Source organism: Dermacentor andersoni, chromosome 10 (assembly GCF_023375885.2).
Source record: "Dermacentor andersoni chromosome 10, qqDerAnde1_hic_scaffold, whole genome shotgun sequence".
NCBI classification, from domain to species: domain Eukaryota; kingdom Metazoa; phylum Arthropoda; class Arachnida; order Ixodida; family Ixodidae; genus Dermacentor; species Dermacentor andersoni.
The window spans coordinates 97,173,564-97,187,211 of NC_092823.1; the positions used below are offsets into that span (position 1 = coordinate 97,173,564).

Sequence of the window (13,648 nt, forward strand, 5' to 3'; positions counted from 1 at the left end):
AGCTGACTTGCTTCCACACAAAGAAGGATGCCATCAAAATGCAAAGAGCAGTAAACTCAAACAGCAGATGCACAAAAAAACCAGCACAATCGGTGGAATCAACTGCTGATAATCAGGCAAACCTGCAGCACAAAGTTTGTGTTGTACCGTTCCATCCCCGTGGTTCTCTTGCGACCTATTTTTGGAGTTTTCTAACAGAAGTGGCACCACCTAAAGCACATACTGTTTGTTGTGATGCTGTCCACAATCAGTGTATACACTCTAAATAGCTGCATTGAGTTTGTAAGCCGTATCGCCAGCGTAAAGCGACAGACACAAGCACACGACTCTAGGTTCACAACTGGTTACAAGATTCGCGACCCTGTGATCGCAGACTTAGTGTCTTAGTAAGAAATGCTGTCAGCGAAAATGTGCACAGTGGTTCCTTTCGAATAGTGCGATAACCTTAGAGCACACAGTGGTTTCTTTCGAAGAGTGCAATAACCTTTGAATACATTGTGTTGCTGACATAAAGACATTTGTGTTTGTTATACCCACTGCCGGTGCCTGAGAGTTCGCATACCTTTTTTTCATTGTCCGTTATTAATTTTTTTCTAGCTACTGCTATATGTCTGTATTTTGATCGCTTTTCTACTCCTCTTGGGCTTCTGGCACTTTCTTCAAATGCCAACTCTTCGGTTCCGGAAGTACAGCTAGTTAGGATCCGTACTAACATCTCCAAGACGTGTCAACTGAACGATTCCCTAAACTTCTCCATATCGCGGAGCAGCCATCTAAAACTCCTCAAGTGCGCAAGTTGCACGCCGACAAGAGGAAATGAAGGTATCACTGCGCAATATGTCTTGTAAAAACGATGCTTTTATTTTGTTTTATCATATTTACATATAATTTAGGCAAAGAAAAAAAATCTCGCGTACTTTTTTTTTTTACAACAGTTCACGGTATAAATTACACAGGATAAGCACACACCCTTGTGAACAATATTTTTCTTTTACGTCACATCCGGCGTTGCATGCGCACTTTGGGGCAAGCACACTTCGTGATACCAAGCAAGCACGTAAAGAGGAACAATTGTTCATGCAAGGACTGAACACCACGAGACCTGAAGTTATGTACAGGGACTAGCACATTTTTCTCCCGTGGTGTCAGCCTTGCAAGAACCGATTCGCGACCACAGGAAAATACGTATACAGGTTCGTTTCAGCCGATGCTGCTTTGCAAACAACAATGCACAGTGCTAACTCTTAGTGAGTCGCTAGAGGTCTCCACAGTCGCCTTCTTAGCCAGTCGATCGGTGTCCTGCTGGTTCAGCGCCGTCTTAAACCTTTATGAGGGCTTAATACGACGTTTATTACGGAAGACACCAAAATGCTACTGATTTTGCGTCTGTACAGGAAACGTTCAACGGTTCCATTACGCCACACACGAAACAAAACAGACAAAGTGAAGTCATGGTAACTTTTCTTACTAGAGTGATGACTTCGCCTTACTGAAAGGTCTTAAAGAAACTGGCAACATGTCACTTTTCAATATTTTAAGCTTCATACAAGTAAATCATTCAGTCAATCAATAGAGTGCAGACCAATAGCGTAAAAAAATTTAAACGGTGTGAAACCGACATGTTTTATACTACTGCGATGAATAAAAGTGCCTATGTTACAAGATTTATTGAACCAATGCAAACTTTTCTTTTGTCATCCACGATAACGCACATAGGTGAATCAAGGAACTAACGTCGCCCGTACCATAATAACAGCTGGAGAGAACGTATATTCTATAGGAATTAGCGAGTGGGCGTGCGGGAAAGGTAAGTCACGATCACAAAGTTAGACATTCAGGTGCTCACAGGTCCTGCCACAAGAAGTATAAAAATTGCTCCACAACAGTTCGAGAACAAAATCACCAATCTGTTTTAAGAAATAAAAAAGAGAGAGAATGTCCCTGGTGCGTGGGTTTCAATCGCACCTTCAAAATAAGCAATGACAAATCAACAGAAGTATAACACTGAGTGCTTGGAACAACTAAACGCATCCTTATCTGAAGTCCAGTCAAAACTGATTCAAAAGCAGTTTTTCACATTCAGTAGGATGCCGAGACTCCACAAATACAATTCCTTCGACAATTTTGATCATCATTTCAATATGGCCGTTCGTGTTTGTTATATTGAAGTGTAATTGCGAGTTTTATATATTATTGCACGGCGCGAAATGCACGAGATAAAATTTTTTTCTGGAATCGCATACCACTACTGGTCGTCAGACAAATGTCACATTTTCTTTTTGTAATTTTAGGTCTGCATGTCCTATACATCAAACAAGAACTACTGTTCTGAGCAACCAGGTGAAGAAATTTTCTATCAAGCTGAAAAACTGTGCGCCTATATTGTAACAACAAATGCACAGCGCCATAAATACAAGAATTCCTTTTAATTCATTTGGTCGTCCACCAAGGTGTTTAGCCAAAGAGAGCCGGTAATTAAAACGCCTCAAATATTCACTGCATTCGTGGTGTAAGTTTGATGAGAATGGCTTTCGACAGAGTTTCAGCAATACGGATGCTCGTCAACGTACCTCGTAACGAAAATTTCAATATACTCAATAAAAAAAGCCCCATCAGCCTTCAAACTGTACATTCCAATACGAAACAGTAGCCGAAGTCTTACAGCCCGAAAATATCCTGCGCGCTATCGTGTCACATAATGTGGAGCGACATGATGTTTCTCCTACCGCTATGAGCTGTTGTCTTCCTAAAATATATGCTGCAAATATCGCGATTTCTCGCTTTTGTATTCAGTACGTCTCATTACACCAGCATAACGGTTACCAGCTGTGTTTGCGTATTAAAGCGAAGCCTTCTATGCGAGCTCTTCTGGACTTCCCTGTCTGGTGATTCTGGGTGATCCTTCAGTCTTGCCGAATAGCTAAGACTTGAAAAAAAAAAAAAAATAATCGCGTGTCCGATGGTGAGACAGGTCGTCTGTTCCAATGCTTCACGCATATACAAAGCTTTGCGTTGGATCTGCGTAATTATTATCTTTGTTTTTGGCAGACGTACTACTCCTGCTGGTTCCCCCCAAATGTTTTTTTTTTTTTTTAACTAAGTTCAAATCTTTTGCTGTAGTGGCCACAGGCCCGCTCAAGGCATTCCTTGTTCGGTGGTTTTTTTTTCTTTTTTTTTGTCTGCGCTTGCGTCTGAGTTTTTTTTTTCTCCGCTCTTGTGTTGAGCACTCACGACGTCACATAGAGCTCGTCACAATGTGATCTGATTTAACGGAACAATGCGATTGCTAATGCCAAAATAAAGCTTGACACAATCTGATGCGATCTGAGGGAACCTAACGTAGTGAGGCCTGACCACCGGCTTTTACAAGCAGCGGCAAATACAGATCGACACGATTCGATTCCATTCGACAAAAAAAAAAAAAAATACGTATCCCTTAGTGCAGTGAGGCTTGAACTACCGGCACTCACAAAGACACGCACGGAGAAAGAATGTCACAAACAGACGGCCCTCCCGCTCTTTGCGTTTAGCATCAGCCCCATGTGTCTCAACGGCATGCGAAAGAACAAGGTGCGCCGGAGAAGCGCGCAGAGGCGAGAAAAGAAAGTAATGAACTGAATGGTGAAGGCAGTGGGAAACAAGCACAGGCGGCCCGGGTGGACACCGAAACGATTAGCACCCCAAAGCTGCGCAGGCGCCGCTTGCCCTCGAAAGCGATCAATGCGAAGCGTTTGAACAAATGAAACGGGGGAAAGCTGAGGAGGAAATAGGGGAGAGCGGGACAATTGAAGGCCTTGCCGGGAACGTACTAAATGAGCCCGGCTCCACGAGGGGTCATGACGGCTGCCTTCGACCAGCCACGGCGGCCGAGAGGGGGACCAGGAATGCGAAAAGGAGGAAACAACGAAACAACAAAGCGAAGCAGAGGCGGTTGAAAAAAAAACAAACGAACGAATCTTCGGAAAGAAGCAACGGCGTTGCTGAAGCAAGGAAAGAAAAAGCGAGAAAGAAAAACGTTAGAGTGGTATGCGGACTACGATGGACGGTGCTGGCGATGCCGCTGCGGGTTCTTCTGAGAGGGACGCCATTAATTCTACCGCTCCACAAACGTCTCAATTCTTGCTGAGTTGGAACACACGCGCGCGCGCGCGCACGCAAACGAACAATCCACCCCCGGTGAAGCACGGTCAGCTAGTGACGGACTAGCGTGGAGGGTAGATGGGGTTAACGCTACTCGTCGAAGAGTCGTTAATTAGGACAGCTGATTCGCGCGGCTGGTTGTGAAATGGCAGCGTAAAGCTTGTGCTCTGACAGGGTCACGTGTGAGACTGTATGAGAGCCACACCAACGAGTGCATTATGATATACATTGCAGAACAACACTAAATGAATTTGCAATAGCAAACACTCTTTTAAAATTCTCAGTTTTCATTTGCTTGCCGGGACTCAAGTTGATCACTAGCTGTTAAAAAAAGAAGAACGGGGGTGCTTCAATTTGGCGGAGGAACCGCAGCGCTGGTACGTCAGCCTGATGTCTCGGATTTGCAACCTTTATTTTACTTGCTTTCATCTCTGTAGAACTTACTAGGCCAAATATTTGGTTCCTTCCGGATGAAATGTATTACTGACTATCAACAAGGTGTTAAACTGGACCCCAACGACCGTTTTCAATTCAAACTTCATGACATCACAGCGTGCCGGGGCGAAGTTTTCAAAGGTACCTCCAGCCATCTTTCGCTTCCGTGCATCGCGGCACTCGCCCTCCCTTCAAAGTGAGAGTTACCACTTTGTTCTAGCGCAGAAGCGTAACTCCTTAGGCAGCTTAACTTAATATTCCTCTTTAGCGTCTCTCTAAGCGCTTTCCGCTAACGCCTTCCGCAGGCGCTACCGTCCAGTCGGTGATACACAGCGAGCGGTACATGCTCTGCGCGTTCTCTTTCACTCTTTCCGGGGCTGTAAAGATGACGATCGCGGTATTTTGCGGTTGTTTATGAGCCGGCGAGGGATCTCGGCGACGCGCCCTGCGGACGGTTGCGGTTTTTACGACTGGACGCTCTTCCGCGTCTGGAGTCGCGCGAGCTTGTTTGGGAAGAAGCCCTCTTGCTCGCTGTAGCCACGGTGACGGGTCCCCGTCCGCGTAACGATCGCCTTGCCTTCCCCCGTGACGTATGTGTGACGTCTGCACAGCGCGTGCCTGGGAAGGCGACGCACCTAAACGTCCGACCGCACGGACGCCGTGGCTTGTCTAACGCGAGTAATCAACCTCAGCTCCTGTCTCTTTTTATTGCACTCTCTCTCTCGCTTCATAAGTGTGGGTAGCTAATATGACAATGCCTAGTATCACTAACTTCCCCCTCCTTACCTTTTCTCCGCCTATATATCTATTTATGTATGTACTTATGTCTCTAGTAATATATCTATTGAGGCATCGCGGACCTCTGTAAGCTAAAATCTAGAAGCCCTCCTACTGCATGCTTTGCGGCCACAGGGTTTCTTATCGACGACATTCCTCCTTCGACCCTTCCCTCGGAACTAGCTCTTCGTCGCTTTTTGGGTTTGTGGACTCAAGCAAAACTTAAGTGCATATGTTGGTGAGAATCCTCCTTCGGGAGAGCTGAAGCGATGTAATGTGAGCGTTTAGGCTTGTCCTCAGGGACTAACTGAAGAGCCCTTCGTTTTTCAGCACTCATAACAATTTCATGTGACATAAAGTTACTTCACATATCTACAATTTCTTTTTTTGCTTTGTTGGGTTAATTGATGTTGCGTCAAGTACAATCGCAGAGAGGGCAAAAAAAAAAAAACCTGCTTTGCGCCAAACCGCCTTCTGCGCGCTTCATTGTTTCCTCCGTTGGTTGTCAAACGAAGCATTGTTAGTCGTAAAGCAACTTCTCCTGCCTAAGGTAATACGTAACAGGTGTGTGCTGAGACGGTAAGACTGAATCCCGTACTTTCCAGCACCAAAAGCATGCATTTTCTTTGCGGAAGCAATAGCATGAAGTAATTTCGTACCGTTTACTTCCTGGACGATGCGTAAGAAAGTGAGTGAGCTTATGCTTCAATTCTGTGAAATTAAGTCTAGCATTTAAGCCTTCGTGGAACGATGCGAAAATTAGAGAGGGAGAATTGAAGTGAAAGAATTATAGCGCGAGGTTCGCTCGGAGATGTGATCCGGTTTCACACAGGATCCACACAAAACGCTTTACCTGCCACCATACACAGTGGCACTGAACAAGCAAATGACAGCGGGCCATGCACCGATTAACGTCCATTCCCAAACTACATTGCACAAGGTCAAGCCATCTGCTGCCGCAACATTTTCAAACGGATTTAAACTTCGCCTGGGTTGTAGCTCCATGTAATACCTCACAATTATGACGTCGAGTTCTATGAGACGACAACGTCCGCTACAGGAATGCTCCTTAAGCAGGGTTTCTTTCGCTCCTACTCCTTGCATCGTCTTTACTTGATACGCGTGCTCTTGAAAACGTATTTCTCAATGTGTTAATTACAACTTTTATAATTCAGTTTTCACTGTTGATATAGGATTTTGAGAGCAGGGAATAAGTTTACAGCAACATCTTCGACCGAGCAGAAACCATGGTGTCTCATCGCAAGCATATCGATACGAACTCAACCATTTAACGCCAACGAGCTGGTAGCAGGTATGGCAGGATCTTATCTTTCGTCCTTTCATCTGTATTTTAAAAAAAATGCCGCCTCATAAAATGTTTTAACATATGAAAAGTTGGCTAGTGCACTGAAGTCTGTACGTAATTATCTGCTGCAACAGGACGTGTATTGCGGAATAAATTGCTGCAAGAGCCCTTATGATATTTTAAAGGCTGCCTTTGTAATGACAAAGTTCAATGATATTTTTAGACAAACACTTGATATTGTTGGTTGGCCCCTGTGCAACATCACGCACATGTTGTGAGCGACAGACATGACAGAAACGAATTCAGTGTAAGTTTTGAAGTCGAGAAGGCGTACTATCCATTTGACTGTCGGTTCATTGGCAGGTATATCATCAATAAACAACTAGGTACAGGAATTTACCATGTTACGCTGTCTAAAAAATGTAGTTTCCAAACGCAGATGCACGAAACATCTTTAGCCGAAGTAATCGTTAGGAACGTCCGGGCATGTATCGAAATGTCGCTGTTTTGTCACTGCATAGTGCTGGCAATAGTCACATTTCATTGGTACCCACAAGAATCGATATCATATCCTATGCTACCTTTCTGTATTTACTTTGCCTTTATTTCTGGGTTGTAATGTACCATCCAGGTAAAAAAAAAATATCCGGCAATGTGGTTAATTCGTAGGAATGAAGTGTTAGACAGAAGGTTCGACAAGCGGCACCTAAAAACTGAAAGCAAGATATTGACGGATTTACTCGCAACAACATACGCCATACCAGAGATACATCGGAAACTTTCTTCTTTTTCTGGGTGAAACAGTGCCGTGTTGAATATCTATGAAAATTCACCTTTCATTGCAGCGCAAAAATACTCCTCCTTCATTCACCGCCTAAACACTCTTCAAATCTTTGAGAATTCCAATTAGGTTAGAAAATCAAGGCCCGTTAACTTGCATTTTACCAGCCAACGAGTGCTTTCATACCGATGACCTTCATTGCTTAAGCTATCAAACGCTATCCCTCGGTCGTCGGATCGGGAAGATGGCTCGGAAGGTTAAAAATCTTTCGAAAACCTGACAGAACAGCTGTACGTGACTTAGACGCGTTTGTTGGTAAGAATGCTCACATGACGCGTGGAATAGTTTTTCCGCACCTGTGTCACGCTCGAAGTAGTAAGCACACGTGCTTTGAAGCCCTTCGATCTGTCGGTCGAGTCGTCAAAAACATGGTTGCTTCGGCTGTTAGAGTTGCTTCCGTTCTAAATGACCAAGTACCAAGTAGCCAATGATCGAAATGTCGCGAGAGAAATTGTGTGGACCATTGCGGAACAAACACTGGAAACCTAATGGACACTGTTGTCGGGCACAATGAGTTGCGCGATGTGGCGGGCATGTTTTCCCGTACCAGCAGCATAAATTCAAACTCGAGCAATTCCGAAACTACCCGAATGCATCCATTGCTCTTTTTTCCCAGCTCATCTGCGTTTGTAACATTAGCACTAATTCGGAATCCAAAAACGCTCACACTTCATGCTTTCATGTATTGCACGTACCAATAAGTTATTTGCCCTTCGCGTATCGATTTGTGCTAAAGAACGTGTTCTTCAATGCACGTCTTTTGTCAGAACCATCCTCCCACTCGTTGGACGACTCGCCGAAAAGACAGCTGTGAAGGACGGCTACGAAAGACGGCCGCTGGGAGTGCTAGAACCTCCTGGTACCTATTGAGGTCCGACGACAGAATGACTGACGAGGGAAAAATTTCTTAGATGACTCGTTGGTGTGACTCTCCATTACGGCGAATCGTTGGTCTTTACGTGCGTACGTCCATATCTCACGTGCGCACGCCGGCTCCGTGCATCTCCCGAAGGACCGACACGAGTCTCGAGACGGCGTCGAAAAACGGGACTGAGGAACGGGCGCGGCATCGGGGGTTGATTGCGTGCGTGTTAAGCGCCAGGTCGTGACCATCGTGGCACAACGGTAGCTACGTCGTGAGAGTGCCGATTGGCGGGGATGGAGAGGCAGGAGAGACGCAGGGAGTGAGGGGGGGGGGAGGCGTACAGGAAGGTTGTGTTGGGGTAGGAGGGGGGTGCGAGTGCCGGGCCACGCACGGCGGGCAAACACTGGTAATTGATAACGAGACGCGGGTCACGGCACCACGGCTGCGTGCGTGCACATCACCGTTGCGTTGCAGAGGTGCGCGTCGTGAGCGACCTGTTTGGGCTGTTCGTCCGGAAGGGTGCCGCTTCTCTCGTGCAAGCGTACGTTCGAGCCAGGACGCACGGACGGGTGGCTATCGCCATGAAATCCTCATTAAGGGGCGGGCGAGCAACCCCCCCCCCTTCCTTTTCCTCGCCCCCGAGCCCTCTCCTTCGACTCTCTCCAAGACGGGACCATTTCCGAGGAGTCAACCTCTCAACCCTCTTCTTCTTTGTTCTGGCTCCTCGTCGCAACTATTTTTCCGTGGTGGTATAGCGTTAACGAACTCGCTACCAGGAACGTCGGGAGCACGAAGAGGAAAAGAAAGCGTTGTAATAAAGGGAGAAAAAAAGGAGGAAGAAGAAAAGCTGTACACTGAGTGGGGCGTGTGTGCCGGTGCACGACTCTTTGACTTGAGCTTGCTCCTCCGTGGTACCTTGCGCGCCTTCCTCGTTAGCTTTTAACACCGCGCTCTGGGCGTGCGTGTCGGCATTTCACCGCTGTGCTATGGGAGTGGGAAGATGTTTTTTTTCCCTAGCCTTTCGGTGGTGATCTCTGTTTGAGGAAACGATGCAGGCCGGCTGCGAACGCGCCGGCGATGAGGCACTCGTTGCTCGGCACGAATACTTGAGCGAGTAACACAGTTCTCTAAAGATATGCGCGTTGATTGAGCTATTGACCGAGTGTGAGAACTGTTTAGGAGTTCGTGAGCTCTTCTGACTTATCTATTTGTGGTACGGGGTGGCGAGGGTGCTGATACCCTCTCCGATTGGACGATGCGGGCATCGTGACCACAGTTCAATTTTGTTTTCTTCCCGCGCAAGGAGTGGACACCGTTATCAATTGAAACACCTATGTGATGGCGGTGCTGTTGCTATTACGTCGGCGCTTTCGCTCTTTCCTTGAAGGAGGTCGGAAGCGTTGATAACTGAAACACCTGGTTGCTTCGATTGCGTCCTTTCTTTTTTCTGGTTAATTTCTTTCAAACAAGCAATACAATAACCACGAGAAATAGTTCGGTAATGTGGCACTTAAGCATTTCACAACGTGCAGAATACTTTGCTAGTCCAGTGAGCCTGAATAGGCGATTGGGATCGTGCGATAAAAGTTGACGTTATAGAAATCTTTGGCATTTGTTCCATCATGTTTCGTAAAGAACTTGCGATCTTTTCTCTTTTCAAAGAATGAAGACTCGCTTGAAGGCTTCGTAAAATTATGAGTTTTTGTTTTTCTTCTTAGGGCTGACAATACAGCCGCGCGAGATATCCAAATGCGGAAGTTGTATGTATTTGCAAGCACTCAGTGGCAATACTTGAGCGATATATTGCAAAACTGTGGAGCCCACTAGTCCCACAGGTGGTCAGAAATCTATTTTCATATTGTTCCGGAAAAATATCAGAATCAAATTTGTAACAAGACCACGTGTAGCGCGAATTTGATTCTCGCTCAGCGTGATGTGAGCAACGAAGATTGTTCTGTTGCAAACATTAAATAACAAGTTTTGCTCCCTCTCAAAATTCTCAACTGTGGAGACCGGGCGGAGTGAGCCGGCTTTCAAGAAGGTACTAGTGAACCAGTAACATTCCAAGTCTCGAAAACGCACCAGGTAATTATCTACTGCCCAGTCATCGTGCAGCAACAAACCTCCTGCCATTGACCTCTCGCTAGACGTGGCAGACACAAAATAAAAGGAGGAAACACTTAATAAATTACCTAACAAGTACATATGTAAGTTCTCGGGTGCTGCTGCCCTCAGAGCACGTCCGACGTTTGCAACATTCTACAGTAGATACGTATAAACAAGAGTTTGGTCTACAGCTGCAGCGAGGGTCATGTAATCCCGATCCGATTGTCTCATGCCGCTGCCAGTACAGGCCCTGCTACGTACAACAGAAAGAGTTCCAAATTTCCTGCGTCTCGCCACGCTAGCCGCGGGACGTATACCAACGAGGAAGTCAGAACACACCTTGACTATCCGTGCGCTGCCTGGGCCGAGACGCATCTTTGGAGACCGCTCGCACAGCGCCATAGCAACACTCACTCCGGCATGGCGTTGCGTACGTATCACAAGAGCGAACATGTTTTGCCACACGTAACAACTCACCCCCTGCGAGTCGTCCAACAACGTACCATTGTCCTCTGCCTAAAGGTCGTCGAAGGGTCTACCGTAGAACATGGCCGTACTTATCCATGCACCTGCGTATCTGTGCGTTCACCTGGGCCAGCCGCTTGTTGAGGATCTTGACACTGCGCTCCGGCAGGAAAGGCAGGTAATTATCCATGCCGGGGTCACTGCTGTTAAAAGCACTGTACAGTCTTCGGCCTATGTCCCTGTCACGGGTGAGTCTGGCGACGGCATCGGCCGTGCCCTTCCTAAATACACAAAGGGAGTCCAGGAGGGATCGATGGAATACTTCGTACTTGTCCAGCAGCCTGTAGCCGTGCACGAGCCCGGACTCGTTGTCCAGGAACACGAGGAGGCCCGTGGTCTTTTGCCGGACCAGGTTGTGCGCGGGGGCGTTCATCATGTCCGGATTCCACTGCAGGTTGAACATGTTGTTGACGATGCGGTCCAGGTTCGCGGTGAGGTAGTCGAAGACGATCAAGTCCGACCACTGGATGAGGTCTCGGATCTCCTTCTGCGTCTTGTTAACGACGTCGGGCGGATGCAGCCGACGAGTGGTCGGCGACCGGAATTCCTCCGGAATGAAGGTAGGCACCAAGTCGTCCACAAATTTCGTGAGCACCACCGGTCTGTCCGAACGCCATTGGGCCAGCTCGAGGCTCGACCGCACGGGATCCCAGCTCCGACCGGCGGCCCGGGTCAGCAGCGCGGACGGCAGATTCCGAATGCCCAGCTCACGGGACAAGTAGAAGGAGAAGAGTTCGCCCTGAATCTGGTCGTTGTTCTGGCGATAGCGGGCGCAGCTGAGCACACCGGTGTCGAACACGATAAGCCTGTTCTGCATGCGGCCGCATCCTTCGTACACGGCGCGGACGGTCGATCTCCTGGCGGTGGCCCGCCACCGAGACACGTCCTCTTCGCTGGCCAGAGAGCCCGCGGCGACCAGTCGCTCCGCGGGTCCCGCCCAGAAAATTCCTCGCACCGTGCCCTTCTCGGAGCGGCGAGGCAGCAGCGACAGGTCCGATCCGTTGAGCGCACGGGAAGCTGCGGCGGCGCTCCCCGTCGGCGGCGGAGGGGGGCCGCTGGAAGACGCATTGCCCGGCCGCTCATGCTGCGAGCCGGCCTCCGCCTTGCTGCTGCTGTTGTTGCCGCTGCGAGCCAGCTCCCTCAAAGGGAGCAGCAGGCCGACGGTCATGCCGAGGCAGAAGGCGAGGCCCGCGGTGGCCAGCCAAGTCCTGCGCCAACGCATGGCTGCATCCATGGGTCCCCGCTGCCGGAGAAGAAGTGTCCGCGCTCGCTCACAGCAGACGGATAGCGGACCGAAGCAGCCGATTGCCGAAAGGCCGGGGCTCGCCGCGCATGGCAGCACGTGCTCACGTCGATCAGCAGCAACAACCAATGTCGGAGAGCATCCCCAGGATTGCGAAGGAGCCCGCCCCCCGACGTCGAGATTCGTCAACGACGACGGCACTGCACCACGGACGAAGCACAAACTGCCGACGCACAACACTGGTGGACGCACCGGATCGCGCGATGTGCGGCAATGCCCGGGGCCGGTCGACTCGTCTGCGCGTGGGTGGTGGCTGGCGCGTCGGTCCACCGCCGCCGGGATGACATGTCTTCCGGGCACTATCCGCCACCGAGTCACACGGCTGACTGACGGCCCGCACTGGGCGTGGGGGCGCCTTTATACCTCGGCCCTCGACTGAAGTGGAGCGACCGACACCGCCGCCGCGCGCCGCCGCATCGACAGCAACTGGCCGTACACCACCACTGCGCGGAGGGGTAAGGCACACGTCGGGGGACCGCGTGGAGCGTGCCGTAGCGCGTACGAAGCTGTCTACTCGCGGGCGCTGCACGGGCCGCTCTGCACGCTCTCGCAGCCAGGCCGGGCAGCCACGCCGGTCAGGGAGGGAGGGGGGGAGAGGGTATGCGCGCGGTTGGAAAAGCGCTCGGCGGCCGGCCGGCAAGTTCTTTAGCCGGCAGCGCCCTTGCTCGAAGAAGAGGGGGGGTGGCGTTGGGGCTTGTCTCTCGCAGCGAGTCTCCTCCCTCCGGGGGGAGTTGTATACGTCATTCAGAAGGGTGATCCGACCAGGGGGGGTTGCGGGGGGGGGGACACATTGAGAGAGGGTGTCGCTCGCCCATGCGCCTCGGAAGAGAGCTGAGGCTTTCGCGCTGTGGCGGCTGGTATTCTCTCTTCCAGCTGGTGCTTTATTATTGTTGGTGGGGGGTACACCGCCAGGAGAGAGGGTTAACGGAGGGGAGGTAGCTGCGCCTCGCTGCCTGTGTACGCGCGGAGGCGAGGCGACTGATGAGAGAGGAGGTTTCCGATGGTTCGCAACGGATGCCGTCGGTTCTGGGCGCGGGCGAGCACACGCGGCAATGCTTCTTCGGCATACTGCTCTTTTTACTTCCCCTTCACTCTCCTTTTTTTTGCTTTCTTGTTTCTTTTTTGCGCCGCGTCTCGTTGTCCTCTGGCAGGACGCGGCTGCTCCTCACTCGAGCTGCACTTCGGCGACCGACGGGCAGCGGGGAGCTGTAGCCCCGCGGAGTCACGCCCTTGCAGCGGCATCCAAGCGGCCTACGGATGCGTCCGGCGTGTCGTCCATCTCGTTCTCTTCTCTTATGTAGATATATTGGCGCATCCAGTCCATTTTGCTTGAGAGAGAAGAGAGGAAAG

The 13,648-nt window shown here is 49.7% G+C and overlaps 1 protein-coding gene across 1 annotated transcript; it reads right to left on the reverse strand.

The window, feature by feature from the left end:
* Positions 1–840: 840 nt before the first annotated feature.
* Positions 841–12,799, reverse strand: fj (four-jointed box kinase). The gene has a single exon (XM_050191737.2). The coding sequence runs from the start codon at positions 12,227–12,229 to the stop codon at positions 11,006–11,008; it is 1,224 nt and encodes a 407-aa protein (XP_050047694.1). The 5' UTR covers positions 12,230–12,799; the 3' UTR covers positions 841–11,005.
* Positions 12,800–13,648: the final 849 nt, after the last annotated feature.

Excerpts from the sequence above, each read along its gene's own strand:
- fj (XM_050191737.2), bottom strand. The coding sequence starts at position 12,229 with ATGGATGCAGCCATGCGTTGGCGCAGGACTTGGCTGGCCACCGCGGGC.